Source organism: Camponotus vicinus, unplaced genomic scaffold (genome assembly GCF_025532165.1).
Source record: "Camponotus vicinus isolate PSW18456_S1 unplaced genomic scaffold, iyCamVici1.0 SCAF_1, whole genome shotgun sequence".
In the NCBI taxonomy this organism is placed as follows: Eukaryota; Metazoa; Arthropoda; class Insecta; order Hymenoptera; family Formicidae; genus Camponotus; species Camponotus vicinus.
Genome location: NW_028141945.1, coordinates 21,809,824 through 21,826,993, shown reverse-complemented (window position 1 = coordinate 21,826,993; position 17,170 = coordinate 21,809,824). Strand labels below are relative to the sequence as shown.

At 34.8% G+C, this 17,170-nt stretch overlaps 1 protein-coding gene across 1 annotated transcript; it reads right to left on the bottom strand.

Moving 5' to 3' along the window:
• Positions 1 to 78: 78 nt before the first annotated feature.
• LOC145959531 (uncharacterized) lies at positions 79 to 15,708 on the bottom strand. The gene is made up of 5 exons (XM_083078481.1): positions 15,228 to 15,708; positions 11,042 to 12,082; positions 10,370 to 10,731; positions 4,509 to 4,631; positions 79 to 4,331 (listed from the first exon to the last, which is right to left on the bottom strand). Exons 1-5 carry the CDS (start codon positions 15,670 to 15,672, stop codon positions 3,258 to 3,260), a joined length of 3,045 nt encoding a protein of 1,014 aa, XP_082934607.1. The 5' UTR covers positions 15,673 to 15,708; the 3' UTR covers positions 79 to 3,257.
• Between the last annotated feature and the right edge of the window lie 1,462 nt (positions 15,709 to 17,170).

Here is a 17,170-nt window from a genome sequence, read left to right as displayed (position 1 = left end):
CATAATATTAAGTACATAAATTTAAGTACATAATATAAATCGAATATTTACTGAATTTTTTACGATATCCATGCACTCCAGTGTTGCTAAAAGTCAAATTAATAGAAACTATTTCTAGAACTTGTGGAAATCGTAGATCAAGACTATGTTAATATTTCATTCCATTTATTATATGACAGGACATGCTAACTACAATGAAAGATTACAATATAATCGTATCTATTAAATGCTATTTTAAATTTGGTAAAAAATATAAGCTAAGTTGGTCCTCGGTTATTATGCTGACCGAAGGCCAAGCAAATCTTCCATTATGAATGGCAGCGAAACACGCTTTATATATATTTTTTTTTTTTTTTAATTATAAGCATAGCATTATTTTATAACTCTGATTCAGTCCATGATATATATATTTATAGCCTTTGGACGCCAATTTTTATCTATGAAGCAATACTTTTTTCACAAACTTGATTACAAGAACAAAATATTCTGCAGGATATATCGTTTAAGAGAGATTTTCTATTAGTATTTTATATATATATCTTCCTCTCCTACATCTTTAAGTATTTACGTGAAGTAAATACACAACGTTGGCACAATGTAAACTTTTTTTTTTAAATATAAATCGTGTATACAATCGTGTTTTACAGTATCAAATGTCAACTTGAAAGTGTGTCGTATATCGTGATTGTTTAGAAGAGTTTTACGGTATCAAATGTCAACTTGAAAGTGTGTCGTATATCGTGATTGTTTAGAAGAGTTAATGTTTTGTTTAATTAGTGTTTTTAATCATTTTGATGGAAGTAAATTTTTTGCAATTAATTTTTCTAAGATAACGCTGATAAAATTGACAATGCAGTGAAATTTAGCAGAGTTCTATATTAACGAAGATCTTTCATCTTCCAATTGAACCTTTATAGACGTTACAAAAAAAAATTTATAAGAAAAATAGATATTCTAAAGTAGCCTAAAGTGTTGAGCACAATACATTGTTATTTATTTTCGGTTCTAAAATATTCCTACAAGTACACGAATTAAAAGAATTGACAAATATATCGGGTGAAAATTTGAAAATTTATAATTGTTAAGTGTAAGAATTTATAGATATTCCATCTTTATTTAAAATTTTAGATTTATTTTTTAAAATCCATTTTGCGCAAAAAGATTATTTCAAAATTAGTTTAAAATTAATACCCGATTATACAAATAATTAATAGATTTCGCACGATAAATTTCTTTTAAATCACATATTTTCTTTTAAATCCTAATATGTTGAGCGTTCTCTAAAAATCTTACATCAACGCAATTAAATATGTATACTTAATCGCTAGGTACTTTCATCATTTCCGAAATGTTTAAATAATTCCCTAATCTATAAGTGGAATCGGAATAGCAGTGAATGTACGAGGGCATAGCTCGGATTTCTGGCTCCAGAAGTAAGACTTGTAGTAAGTTTATGAGATCTATAAAAATATTATCTAGCTTGTTAATATTATATTTTTACGTCAAAAATGTTTCACAATGTAAAACATTTACATTATATGGTAACTAATGTAAATATAAATTATGAAATAATTGTGCCCAATGGGGAAGAGATCGCAAAAACAAATTTGACTTTCTCTTGTTAGGATCTAAAAACGTTACTTTCTTTTACCTTTTTTCCGTTTCTATGCCCCGAACAACGTATGATTTATTACGGTGTCCATCCAAAAGTCGAAGTTTCAAATAAGCTTCAATCAAATGGATGCAGTAATGCTGGTCCAGTATGTTGGCCAGTTAAAGCTCACGTATGGCATATTATCTCATAATAAATTATGTATCCGCGATCGGCGATCGTGAATTTACGTGAATTACCAATCGTTTCGATTGGAAATGGATTGCTAACGTATACAGATCTGTGTTATCGTTATACATCGCCTAATCGAATGCTCTTTTTAACTTTTAATATATTTCATAAAAAGATGGCATTCGCGATACAACCGCAAGATGGGAGATCGCGTTTAGCATCAAAATTGCATTGTATAAAACAGTGACTTATAACAGTCGAAGAACAACTCATCGTATTATGTACAGTTAAACGCAATATATGTAACAGTATATATAAATAGTATAAAATTCTATTAATAATTAATAATAACTTAATACTACACACGCATATTTTGGATATAATAGATAAATATAACAGAAGTATACTTTTTCGATCTCTTGTTAAACATTATATTGAAATAATACGATAAATATTTCTTCAACAGTGATTAAATGATACGAAAGATCACTTTCATATGTGCAAAAGGATATGTATCTCTATGGCAGTTGTTTTTCGTATAAATAAATTATTGTTAGATATGCATATTCCTCTCGATATTATCGAGAATGATAAATAATGTAAATAAATGTTGCGAGAAAAGTTGGCTTTGCTTACCGTTGCTTTTCTTTTTTCACAGTTTTGGATTTATGCAATAGCAATATTTTTTTCAATTATGATGATTAACGATTAATCATCATATTATGACAATCTGTGAAAATCTCTTATTTATCATTCCTGATTATTTTTATCGGGATACATATATTGATCCGATTTTTTCAAAATAAAGGCAAATACTAATACATTTTTTATTTTTATTTTTTTTCTAATTTAAAAGAATTTTTTAAAAGACACCGACAGATAAATTAGAAAAAAAATAGAAAGATAAATTCTTTATATAATTAGATAATTTCTATTTAACGTATAACATTTCTATTTAATACATATAATAAGAAAAATTTATAAAAACTTTAAAAATTAACTGTATATATTTTCATTTAATTTATTATTTTAATGAACTATAAATTCATAGTTTGATAAATTTACGCCATAGAATAAAATTTTAGTTATAATTTCGTAGATCTAATTAAAATTTGTATGGCTTTGTCTTTCACAGATTAATTTCGTCAAATCGCAAGACTATATCTTTTGCATTCTAATGTGATATATATATATAGTACAACCTTTCAAAGTTGTATTAGATTGATAGAAGATTGGTACAATAATCTACAGCGATAACGATATATTCAATATAATTCGTACGAGATGCCTTTTTGCTTCGGCAATTTTACAACCGAGCTACACGAAGATTGAACTGTACGAAAACGAAGGTATGAAAAATTTCTCGACAAAGCCAATAAGCGCGCGCATAAAAATCTGACCATTCTCTTATAATCGCATAGGAGCATCTAAGAGTAACGTGTACGGGACGATCGTTGAAGAAGAAGGGTGACGCTCATCGCAAGAGATTCATCGAGAACAAAAAGGCGATCAGCAACGTAAATCCTGATATACATAGGGATGATAGCCCGATCTCGCCCGAGCCCAGGTTGTCCTGAATCACATTGTCATGGCATCGAGCGACGAGCTCAAAGTCGACGACGTTCATGGGCTTGCCGTTGTACTCGAACGGCGAGATGCAATAGTTGCGGCGCTGAAACTCAACGCTGTCGCCGCGGGCGAAGTCGCTCTCCAAGACGTTGTGCGCCTGGCAGTCGCACGGGAAGTGATTGTCGATCGCGCTGATCGTGGTCACCTCGAGGACGACGTCCCTGGCGTGACGCGGCGCCTCCAGCACGTGATTACCGTGGAAGCGCAGCATCTCGATGTAGTTTTCATAGCGCAGATGCAGGCGTTGAATCAGATCCACCTTGTTGTTGAGTATGTTGAGGTAGTTCACGCGTGTAAGACCGGCGAACGCATCCTTCTGCACAGTGCCCAGGTCACTCTCTTGAATATAAATCGAGTGCACGTACGACAGACCGTAAAATGTATTGGGCTGCAACCCGGCCAGATCCATGTAGCTGAGCTTGAGCTGACCGACATACTGGAGGCCGTCGAAGGCGTTCTTTTCGATTACGCGGATGCCGGACGGGAAGATGAGATTGTTGACATTGGTGAGGCCGGCAAACGCGTGGCTGCGGATGGTGTGCAGCGGATTGTTGCTCAGCAGGATCAGATTCACATTGGACGCGCCGGCAAACGAGTAACCCTCGACGAAGCGGATCTTATTGTTGGCCAGCAGCAAGACGGAGACATTCTGCAGGGCGGCGAACGAAAACCTCTCGATGCAAGGTAAAGGGGTATGCTGGATCGACAGCTCGCGCAGCCGATTCAGACCGCGAAACGCGAACGGCCGTATGCTCGAGATATTGTTGCCGTCCAGGATGAGCTTACGCAGCGACCGGAGACCGGCGAACGTGTCGCCCTTTATCACCGGGAAGTCGTTCTTCGTCAGCGACAGCTCCTCCACGGTCTCCGGCAGCTGGTGCGTCGGGATGTCCTCGAGGCCGCCTGTATTGCAGAGTACCTATTCGCATATAAAAATATTGAGTAATATCAAAAACACCAATATTATTACAGTTGTTTGTTGTTGGTGAAATATTTTAGAGAGAACGACAAAATATTTTCTCATAAAACGTTTGCATGATAAAATAATATTTGTACACATATGTAAGCCATAAGAGATTTCTTTTGATCTTATTACCTGTTTTCGAGAGAGGCAAATGCATTCTAGCGGACAGTCCCAACTTTTTGTCGTGGTAATCTCCAAATCGGAGGTGAACGTCAAGTTCACTGCTGCTATGCATAGCAGGTAGTAAATGCAAAGCTAAAAAGAATACAATTTAAATAATAAGTGCCCTATATATTTATTTGTACACTACATTTTAACATCATATATATATATTTCAACATTCATTGGATTTACTAGATTTGTGAGGCACATCTCGCAACCGAAACTGCTACATTAAATGTCCAGGTATCACACGCATTTAGCATTAAAATTAAAGGATCCCCGAGATCCCTGATATACTTTGAATCGCTCTAATGATACGTAACACGCCATTTGTTTAGCTAAATATATCGACGACATATACGTGCAGTCGAGATCTTTTCGCGGCAAAATCTACCGGGAGACCAATGGGTACAATGTGCGTGCGGCGGCTGCTACAAGAGCCTGAATCGCGCGCGGATGCATGCAAATGCACGCGCGCGAGATGTGCATAACCGCTGCACGATGCTGCGTACCTGCGCCCTGCGATACATCAATCCCGGGATTTTTACGGCGCATGCCTCGGCATATCCGGGGTGAGAATGTCACTCGAGGCGATGTGGGCGACGTATATATATATATGTATATATATTGCAATATATATATAATATATGTATATATTTGTATCCCTCTCTAGAAGCGAAACGAGGCCACCAGCCGACAGGGAGAGTGTCGTCGACACACACCGTACAATGCACCGCTGCTATTTTTTTCCCCCCCGGTGTGCTCCTCTCTCTCGAGAGGAGACCCGCACCTCCCCCGCGCGCACGCACGCGTGACGCACGTTGCGTGCGGACCTGACTGGCTGTCGCGGGGACGACGCACTCTGCGAGGAGCTCGCCCGACTCCCCTATCTCCCTTATCACGCGCGAGGAAACGACGTGACGAGCGCCGAGATTACCGAATCGACGTCGACGAGCGGACGGAGCGGAAATTCGTTGTCCGCGCGGTCGCGTTCGCCGGCTGGGCTCGGGGCTTTATCACCCCTCGGAGTCAGCTTCTCGCGATCCACCCCTTCCTTCCCCCTCCCCGCCGCCCTCCTCCGCAGTCTGAAGACGCGTACTGCGCAAGCCCATAATTATTCTCTCCGCGCGCGGTATCGAGGAATGAGGCTTATTAGCGGAACGTAACTATATGTGCGTCTTTCTCTCCCTTTTCGCGTCTCTATTTCACTGCCGTATACTACGGAAATCATCGTCGAAAATCCAATGGTTCCGCGAACGTGCGCGGCTGTCATGCGAGCCTCGTTATTTAGATTTCACCCCGTGCGATAAACATTCTTTTTCGCTTGATCTTGTAAAATTTGTTCGATCGTACATGCGTTTCGGTTTATTTTCTATCATTTCACCTAGTCTTCTAATGACGTTACTATTCTAAAAATAATTATTATGATGTATATTAACATTTCCTGCTCAAAATTTTATTTTCTTCTTTTATTGAGCTTTGATATTAACATAAAAAAAGAGAGACAAATGCATGCAAATTTATTTATATCGCGTGCATCTCTGTTAAAAACTTTTTCGATCGTACATGCGTTTCGGTTTATTTTCTATCATTTCACTTAATCTTCTAATGATATTACTATTCTAAAAATAATTATTAAGATGTATATTAATATTTCCTGCTCGATGAAAATTTTATTTTCTTCTTTTATTGAACTTTGATATTAACATCAAAAAAAGAGATACAAATGCGTGCAAATTTATTTATAACGCGTGCATCTCTGTTAAAAACAAATTATATAATAAAAAGTTAATTTTCATCAATTATGAGAAAGATAATCAAATTTTTTATCCTTTATAAGGATTATCATATTATATATTGCAGTTAGGCGCTCAAACTTCACTTCAATTCCATAATCCATTTGTTACATGAGAAGACACGCATACATACGCATACGCAAATAATCGGTTGCGAGGATATCGAACTCGACACGCACACCATACATACATTAATGAAGGTAAACTTAATCAGCGGAACTGATCAAGCCGGCAATGAATAACAACGATATATATTAGATTATATAGTTTATTTCAACAAGCTTGCACAATATTATTGATAACATACATTGTGGCGGAAAGTGCATAACATATACATACATATTATACATAAGTATATATATGTATGTATATACTTATATACGGTATAAATATGTATATACGGACATATATACATATAAATGCGCGTATTATATTTGTCTGTGCATGTGTGCGTGTTTTCAACGTAGTAAAAATCAGTCTTACAAATAATACATCACTAGTCGTTATAAGGCAACATTATTTACTTATGATTATTTACAATCGTACTGAAAAGTGGATATAGAAAATCGAGCGATTTATCTATTTGTGTATTTAAAATAATAAGTATGATATTTTTTTTACGTGGCATGAGTAGCATTATTAACATGGCATTGGCAGTTTAACAAACAGTACAAAAAGATCACCACCGTGATCTAATATTTATTCGAATAATGGGATTCGCGTATTCTAAGTCGAATGATTGCGCTCGATATCGTAAATCGACCAGCAGACGAAGGCACATATTAAAAAATTTATCAATGCATACAAAAATGTAGGTAAAGATGCATTAGTAAGACATAAGTTAAAAATGCGCTTTTGCGAACAAGGACGCATACGCGGTTTAAAAAAAGATGGTTATATTAAAAACAGTGCTTCTCTCTCTATCTCTATCTCTTTCTCTTTCTCTCGCTCCCTCAATACTTTACAATATAAAATAAATGGCTTTTAAAAACAATGTGCGTCGCATCCAGACATATATCAACGATATATATATTTTCAGACATATATTTTCTCTTAAACGTATATAATCATTTTATATGCACAAACTATCCCATTTTATCGTTTTTTTTACTTTACAGAAAATTGAAAATAGTCGTAAAATGTTTCGTTTTATCAATTTCTGTTGACATATATATATATATATTTTTTTAATTTTCTGTAAAGTAAAAAAAACGATAAAATGGGACATTTTGTATATTTCTTATTTATTTCACATTGCTTGACGCAATGATATATATCTAATTAGTGCATATATATATAAATTTATATATTATACCACACCGATATAAAAGAGATGAAAGATATAATTGATTAAAGCTTAGCAATAATGCGTAACTTACTTACTACTGTTGTACTATTGTACTTATAGTGCATTTTATAAACGTTTAAAAAAAGACACATCGCTTATGTCAATAACAATAAAAATACAAAGTAATATGTGAATGGCATCCAAGATAGCCAAGTTACCTTGTAAGATACATTAGTAATTGGCAGTTTTTTTTCTGAGATACTTGATATTATATTAGCTTTTCATGATAAAATCGATCACATAACGGACAGGTACTGCATGTACTATTTCGTGTTTTATAAACATCTTTCTTTTGCGCTTTATAAGAATTCTTATTGTAATATATGTGTATAATAGATATGGAATGACTTGCATGTATTGAGGTAGAAACGGTGGAGGTAGCTTTGGTTTGCATTTAGGAAGACAAGATATCAGCGGTAAACTGATATTTTTCATGCTACATAAATTCATATTCGTCCCATTCATTCTATGTATACTTGGTACATTGGAATTCAAATGTAATGTATGTTCTAACGCATTTCAAATCAAACCTATATCTATTTTTCTTCATCTTATATTTCATGTAAATTCATGTATATTTCAAAATATCTGTAAAATTATACGAGATCTAAAAATGTCAGGAGAAAAATATTATACATAATGGCGACAGACGATCGGAATTTATGACTCAGTTACCCATTTTACACTCTTTAAAGACTGTTGTTTAATATAAAAATAATTTTTTGGACACAATTTGAAACATGTCATCCAGTAATACTGATATAAAAACAAAAATCTATTTTTTTTTCTCAGAGTTTCGTCAATACCTTGTCTTGATACTGAGTATTCAATGTAATCGGAAATTCTCCTTCATACATCAAGAGATTCGAACTATGAAATATTTCTAGCGTTATATTTAAATAGAACTATTTGTACGTCACGAAGAGTGAAATCTCATAAATGTAAATTACCGATATTGAAACAGTATCGTTATAGTATAAACGCAAACAACCACGTTTATGACTATAGCGATGAATATAAAAAATGCGAATAAATAACCTCGCAAATTTGAATCGACTCGAACTCACCAGTTTATTTATTCGCCTATTCGAATTATTATATATATATATATGTTTATATATCTCTTATTTTAACACTTCTCTGGATTTTCATTTTATCTGCATTTGGATTCATTTCATCAGTCTTACGTTAATGAACTTGCGGTTCATTGTACAATATAATGAGGTAGTTCGTATTATCATTGTTATTGATATGCATTGAGCAATATTGCAATTGTATCCCAGAGCCATATTCAGTTAACGATGAAATACAACGATTATACGATCAAGTACTTATAATTACTAACAAATTAACAATATAAGCAATATCTCGATTATTAACAAAATAATACGAAATTTACGAACGAATCTCGAACTACACAATTATTAATGCTATGTACAAGATGTTTCCTCACTTTCTGCCGCATCAACGTTCAATACGAGGATGCGATAGTGACGGAATATTTTTTATAATAAAAATTTATTATTTATAATAAAAATTTTTATATAAAAATGCAAGCATAAAAAAGACTTTTAGAACCATGCATTCTTGCAATTCGTTATTCACTTATGTGTTTATTTTCTCTTGCACATGTTTTTTTTTTTAATTTTATATACTATGCTTTTTTTGCTCTATAATATTATGCTAATAAACACAAATCAAAATGAATCACAATAGCGATAGATAATAAATGTAAGACGTATTCACTTTGATCCCAAAAATGTTTAAAAGTTTAATGCAAATTACGAGATGTATTGTAAAATGACTATCTGCACAAGATAACGTTGCGCCAGATAATTATTTTTACAAATAAGAAACTAAATATACGGATAAAAACATTTTGAAACTTTATAAAAATTCAAAGATATCTTGTGCGATATTACTTTGAAAGATTATTTAGAGTAAAAACAAAAATACATGTATATGTGTATCAAGTCGATTATAATAAAAGAAATAAATCTAATTTACAAGTGCGGTAGTATACAGAATTCAAAAAACGTTCTTACTGTCTCGTAATAAATCAATTTGTGTGATTTACCGTAATAGCATTGAACTTTCACAAGTTTGCGACGCAAATACGTACTAATACATGCTTCAGTCTCTTCAATCTATCGACGCATATTCAGTCTTGTATAAGGCAGAAAGTTAAGAATAGTGATGTTATTGAGACGTATCAAAGATGAATTCGAATCTTTGCGTCTACTTTGAGAAAAAAAAAATAAAAATATATATATACTCTGTTTAGAAAAAATTTTATTTAAGCCGCCCCTTGGACGGAAACATAATCTTCCATAATCTTCCTAATAACGATATTCAACTCTTCATATTTCTCTTCTATCTTCTTATTTTAAAATATAAAAACCGAGCACGATACGGAAATGGAGATCGGAAAAAACTTAACTATAATCGCCGCAATCACTGTTCGGCCCAGTTTCTTGCGGTTCGTCCTTGACCGTGTCCGACGTTAGCCTTATCACCGGAACATCGGATTTACGATTCACCGATAGATCTTCCACTTCATCTTCGACATTCTGTTGCTGTTGTTGCTTTTGTTTAGTGCAGCGTATAACCGGACTTGTGCTGTAACGTGCCGAATCAGACATCGAATCGTGATCCTGTGACGTATCCTTTGACGTCTTATAAGCGACATCGTACGTGTTGGCGCCCGATGTGCTAGTAGACAAGTTCTCAAAGTTGACATTGCCGCTATTTTCGTTCTCGTTTTTAGATAATATGCCGCCACTGTAAATCCTGCCGTTCACGTTAGCACCGATATCGAATGGGAAGGAAGCCGCGCTATCGCCGTTGCTTGTTGAACGCTTGAGTGGTCGTGACGTCTGGATGCCGAGCTTCTTCACCTTGTCGTAAAGCGTACGGGATGGTACGTTGTACAAGCGCGCCGCTTGCACGGCGCTCATGCCCCTTTTTACCGCCTCGATCGCTCCCTGGATATCATCTCGGGTGTATTGCTTGTATCGTTTCCATTCGGGTTTTGCATGAGTCCCGTTACCTAACGAAAGAATTATTTATAAATTAATGTATTTATCATGAAAATTTTTCTTGAAAGTTCAAGGAGGAAGTCTTCCTCTTCAAAAGTCATGTGTAAATTTCGGATATATTGGGTGCATCCAGAAGCACAACCACTCACTGAGCGGCTAAGTAGCAATTGAATGTGATTGGTTTCTATCTTCGAATTCACTAATCGCATTCGAGTGCTACTTAGCCGCTCAGTGAGCGGTTTTGCTTCTGGATGCACTTATTGAGAGATTTCATAGTATAATTTTATAAAAGCCTATTAATGTACAATTTGAAAAGCCTACCTGACTTGGTATTTGTGGTGTGCGATTGTGGCGATGGCCGTTTCTCATCCTCATCCACGGAAGGCTCCGTGTGAGAGGAGTGAGCCGTCTCGTTATGGGCCGAATCGATGTTGCCGCGATGATTGTCGTTGTCGTTTGCAGAACCGTTGCTGCTGGAGCGAAGATGCATCGGCTCGTGATTGTCAGATTGCAACATCGATGTACCCAAGGAACTGTCAGCGTGACTCTGACCGAGGACGGTGCGCAGTATCGGTGTGTCATGATTCGGCAGGCTCGAGTGCAGCGTCTTCTTGCGTTTGAGCAAGATTGATTCGTTGAAGCCGTTGTCGTAGGAGGAAGAACCACCATTTCCGCTGAGAGCCGAGGGAAGAATAGAAGAGGAGCGCGGCGATAACTGGTGACTTGCATGCAATAAGGGCAGCGACCAATACGGAAATTGATTGAAGTCCGAGGTCGTTCCCTTGTTGTAGAGACCACCGTAGATGCCATCGGTGGAGTGCGGCGGTGACATGTGACCGCTGCTGTGCACCGCCATGTTAGTGGCATTGGTGCTGGTGCTGATGGCTGGCGGTGGTGACAAGGACGTCTCCATCATATCTTCATGCCGATGAAAATCGTTATGCGAGAACCGTCCCCCAACGTTGTCATCGTACTCCACCAGACCCTTGATCTGCAGCATCTGCGCGATCTTGAGCAGGTTCTTCAGCTGATCGTGCTGCACATTCACCTCGCCGCGGTATATGTACTCCAATATCGCCCTTAGCTCCGAATATTTAACATCCTTGAGGATGATCGTGGGGTGCGGGCATGGCAGAGCGATGAACAGAGACTGGAAGTAGGACGAGCATGCCGCTAGGACGATCTTGTGGCACTTGACGATCTGACCGTTATCCGCGACGAGGGATACATCGGTGAACTCCTCGGTTTGCAGCAGGTCCTCGAAGACGGTCAGCAGGTTCGACCGATGATTATTCCAGCGAAGACAATATTTTTGAGCCGAGGTCATGTCGTCCGTCATAATTATTCCTCTTCGTGTAGAGCCTGCGAGGAAAAAGATGTACGTCTTTATCGTTCACTTGATGTGAAATGTTCACGGTACGAATTCTTCTTTTCGACTGAAACGAACTCTTCCGATATCGCCTTAAAATAGTCAGGTTTCGAAGGTTTCAAAACCTCCTCTCCGGAAAAATTATCAATTTTCCGTTATCTTTTTTGATCAAAGTTTACTCAGCGATAAGGACTAAGGGACAGGGCTAAATGTCAAATACGTGTTTACTCAGATATTTTCTCGCTATTTATATATCTCAAAAATAATACATTTTCTCGAGCCAGAAGCTATATTAATACGAATACCATTTCTATAATTAATTTGTGTTATTAGGATTAATCATATGTTTCGATGTTTTAAAATTAATTAAGAGTGAAATCTTTTATTTTAGGAATGCAAATAGATTTAATGTTATAGAAATCGTGGAAAAAATTTGCTGCGCTATAAAAAAAATCAAGCTTGTACATTTATATAAAAAAAATTTATAACTTTATCTCTTTCTTTAATTATTTCTATTATTAATATATAAATCTGTAAATTCCGAATAAAATTCTCTTTCTCTGAAATATAATTTGATCGAAAAAAATGTATAAGATAGTTGTACACGATCCTCAATTATATTTTTCAAACGTCTAATATCCACTATTATTTACCTAAAAAAAGTTTATAATAAAATATATAAGAGATTATTTATAATTTTTATATATAATTATTATATATAATTATTATATATAGTTAATATATAATGTTTATATATAATTTTTAATAGAATATATCTATATATATTTATATAAATTGAAAAATGTGATACAATCATTATGTACAAAGCACAGCCGATTATTGTAAATATTCTGTTTTTTTCTCTCGCTTGAGAATTTACTTTGATTAATCATTCGAATACTTTAGTTTCGAAGCTGCTTTCCAATCTCGCGAAGAATTTACACGGAAAAGATTACGTGTCACATTCTAAAGTTTTAAAATGATTAACAGAGAGAAATTCACATAATAGATAAATTAAATAAAAACCCTATGTCAAGAATCGCAAAATGTCTGCATTAAAATTAAATTATGCATAATCCATAAAATTCAGAAAAATGTAATTCCATAAATCCGAAAAGAAATTACATGTCAATAATTGAGCTTAATTGACTTTTCCTAAATTCAATTGCGATATGCGTACTGTAAGCGACGATAATCGACTAATGATATCTCATGACTCATCGAGATGCAAGTAAAACTTTTTTTACTTTTTTTAGGCTAATACACAAGATATTTCTCAATATACGATAACATATTGTGTGATAAATTCATAGCACGCACAATCAAAAGGAATTCACGTGAAAACTTTTCACTTTATTTGGAAATGGTTGTGATCTCTGTATTTGTTATCGCCACTGAACTATTATAACTGAAAGAGATATGTGTATTTTCCTATTTATAAATAATATTTTATGTTTCGTAAATGATTCATACTTCATGAACAGATTGCCGACTACTGTTCGTGACTACTGAACGTTTTCTATTTTTTATAAAGGCTCAAAATTTAGTCATATGTGACAAAAACATTAATATCGAAAATTTCTACAGTTTTATAATAAAATTACTCAGGGAGAAATAAAATGAGATTACATAAATGACAGATTAAAATCATAATGGATCCAATATTTCATTAAAGACAAGTTAAATGTTTCATTAAAGACACTCGCAAATATTATATAAACGTCATTTTGTTATTTTCGTACATCTACATTTAATATAAGAGAAAATTTAAAAAAAGCAAAATGTATCGCTCATTATATATTTCTATGTTATATTTTTTCTTTTTATTTTATTACTCTATAATTATTATATATATTATTTTATTACTCTATAATTATTATATATATTATTTTATTATTCTAATAAATATTTTACGATATTTATTTAAAACAATTTTATCTATATTTTAATTTTGTGGATATTGTTTTTTCTAGGTTCGATTTTTTAGATTTATTTGTCGCAAACTCTTCGTTTTTCCATTTCCATTTTTTTATTGCCCCCGATTAAAAGATTGAACGAACGAGATAGTGAAAATAAAACGATCTTTTCACGATTGGGGTGCGATCGCGTCATCAGGGGTAAGCAGTTGCTATTTGCATTTCTCGCGAGAGGTGAATCATCGCGCTCTCACCGAGGCTTTTCACGTTCCTATCGACCCGGTGATCATCGAGGTTAATCGATAAGAACTTGGGTGCACCACAATATTGCACAAGTATCTTTAACGATAGCTTTAATTGGGCTAAATAAATATAAAATATATAATACAGACGAAGACGAAAAAGGAAATATGATATAAAATAAATAATAAAAGCGATAAAGTGACCACTCGATCCAAGCTCGAGAGAGAAAGAGATAGCCATAAATAATATAATTTACACCGATACTTCCAAGTTATAAGGAAAAGTAAATATTTTTTCCAGACAACTAGATAACACAGTGACATTAGCCAAATATGTAGATACGATATTAGTACGTGATGCTTACCTTAATTTAGCTCTAAGAACAATTGCCGGATATAAGTCTTCGATCCCCGAGATTTGATTGCCCTGATATATCTCTCTTTCGCTTTCTGGGCATTAATATAAAAAAAATGTTTACATTACAATTTTATATCTTACGGTTATACTTTAAAGGCATTAAAAAGGAAGCTCGTTTAATCTTAAATATTCTTTGCACACTTTTCAAATTAAATCGAATTAATTTTCACTCATGTCCCGCGAGTCGAATTATTTAAAAGCGAAAGAAAAGATACATATCGTTCAACTCGAACACTTTGCGATGTTTCTTGCGAACAATTAAATAAAACCGAGAGAGGCGGCGGAAAACGCGTCCGTTAATATCACGATTTCCGCTATTTCGGTCATCGACCTTTTATCTCCCGATTATATCGATGCTGTATAATCGCGATGATTTTCTCGCATTTCAATCTAATCTAGCGAATGCGATAAAAAAATACATATATATGTATTTAAGATACGCTGTCTCTCTCTTTCTTCCCGTATATTTATTACGCGTGCATCTCTTCGCGTGACGCATACACACAGAAATTTCGGCGTCACACATACACGGAGGGGTCGCGCGCACTCTTACTTCACGTACCACTTTCCCAACCCCTCGTCGTTGCCCGCACCGCCGCCAGGGTGCCAGCAACGGGAGGCACTCGCGCGGTCAAGATCCTCCGGAGGGAGTTCCGTTTCGTAACGAGGAAGACCTCTCTTCCTGAGCGTCGCTCGACGACCACTGACGCCGACCAACTTGGGCTAACTGCACCACGCATCACACTGCGCCCCACGCTGTCGAGCGCGCACGAATCGGCCCGTCTTTCCAGCGGGCTGGTACCCGTCACACGGTGACGATCACAGGGGTGGTGAGCGTCCGTGAGCTTTTTCGGTGTCGTCGTGGATAGGGCGCAATGGCGTAAGGCCCTTGTAAAGGCCACGGCCGTGGCCCTGCGCCCGAAGTTCAATGTAATTTCTAATCGAACGAGAGAGATCGATGACGAAACCCAATATGACCTTTGTCGGGCGACACATTTTTTAAACATATTAATTGGCTGCGGAATAGAAAGTTTCTGAAGAATCAAAAAATTACTATTATTTGTGCTTAAAAAACTTGTACGACAAATGTAATATTAGCCTAAGCCCAATATTACATTTGTCGTACGACAAATTTTTTAAACATATTTGGCTGCAGAATAGAAAGTTTTTGAAGAATCAAAAAATTACTATACCGCATTCCTTACACAGAGAAAAATGTATACTGTGTATTCAAGTAAATATTATTTATTTTAAGTATATCATAAGTTTGTATATCCGCAAATATATCATAAGTTCACCACAAGCGTTAAATTTAATTGAATATATTCTGAATTTTAGTAAGTGCAGTATTTTAGTCAAGAATATTAAATAAAAATAAAAATTTGGTTTGCTTACAAGAGTTGGCGTAAAGTAAGCAATTTTTCTTTGATACAACTTTACAATATTCTTGAAGAGAAAATAAATTCTTCTTTTGAGTACATGATAATGAGATTTTCTAACACTTGTGATGAGTATATTTTAAGACTATTATCAAGAATATATTCTTTGTTGAAGAAAACTATTACTTAAAAAAAGAAAAATAAACTGAGTAATCGCTTTTCTTGGCAGTAGAATGATATTTTTCTCTGTGTAGGCTAATGTTACATTTGTCGTACGACAAATCGGAAACGACAATGTCGGGGGCGTTTATGGAGATTGGAAGAATATCTATTTTTTTTTCAATCGGTCGAGATTTACAATCTTTCTCGTCAAAATCATTCCGACGATATCTGACGGTCGCTCAAAATAACGGGATGCTTTTTAAAAAGATCGAGAAGAAAGGTTCGATGTGTCTTACGCGTTCCTTCAAGGTTGAACAGTAAATGGGACAATAAAAATTATTGCATTCGTAATATATGTTTAGAGAACTGCAACTGTAATGTTTGAATATTCTTTTGAGAATAAAAAGAAATCGATAGTATTGTTTTACTGGATTTTCAAATATGTATCCCCGAAATTTTGCGATAAAATTTCACTTCAATTAAAAAATATACCTTCAGTGCACGAAAAATCTCTTTAGAAAAAAATAAAAGCTATATATGCCTATGCAGTTTTGCAGTGCAAAATATTAAACAAGTTTATCCCATCATTATAACGCGATGAATATAATTTAAATATTTAAGCATATATAATATATATTTTTTATAATATAAAATAATATTATAAAGTAATATAAAATAAAATATAATAATATAAAATAATATTATAAAATAATATAAAATAAAATATAGTAATATAAAGTAATATTATAAAATAATATAAAATAAAATATAATAATATAAAATAATAGAATAGTGTAATGAATATATATCTCGCATAAATATAAGAGCTAATGACGAATAAAGAACAAAGTTACAAGTATGCAATTTGAACAAATCGTAATGCAATTTTTTTATCTCCCGTGAATTTTCGCGACTTTCACTCATCGCAATCACCCGTTTTTCGCGCGAGCGCCCAATTACGCAT

Coding starts and splice junctions, on each gene's coding strand:
- LOC145959531 (XM_083078481.1), bottom strand. CDS start 15,672: ATGTTTAAAAAATGTGTCGCCCGACAAAGGTCATATTGGGTTTCGTCA. Junction 12,083..15,227: donor GACGAGGGGTTGGGAAAGTG/GTACGTGAAGTA, acceptor TTTTCCTCGCAG/GCTCTACACGAAGAGGAATA. Junction 10,732..11,041: donor CACCACAAATACCAAGTCAG/GTAGGCTTTTCA, acceptor TTCTTTCGTTAG/GTAACGGGACTCATGCAAAA.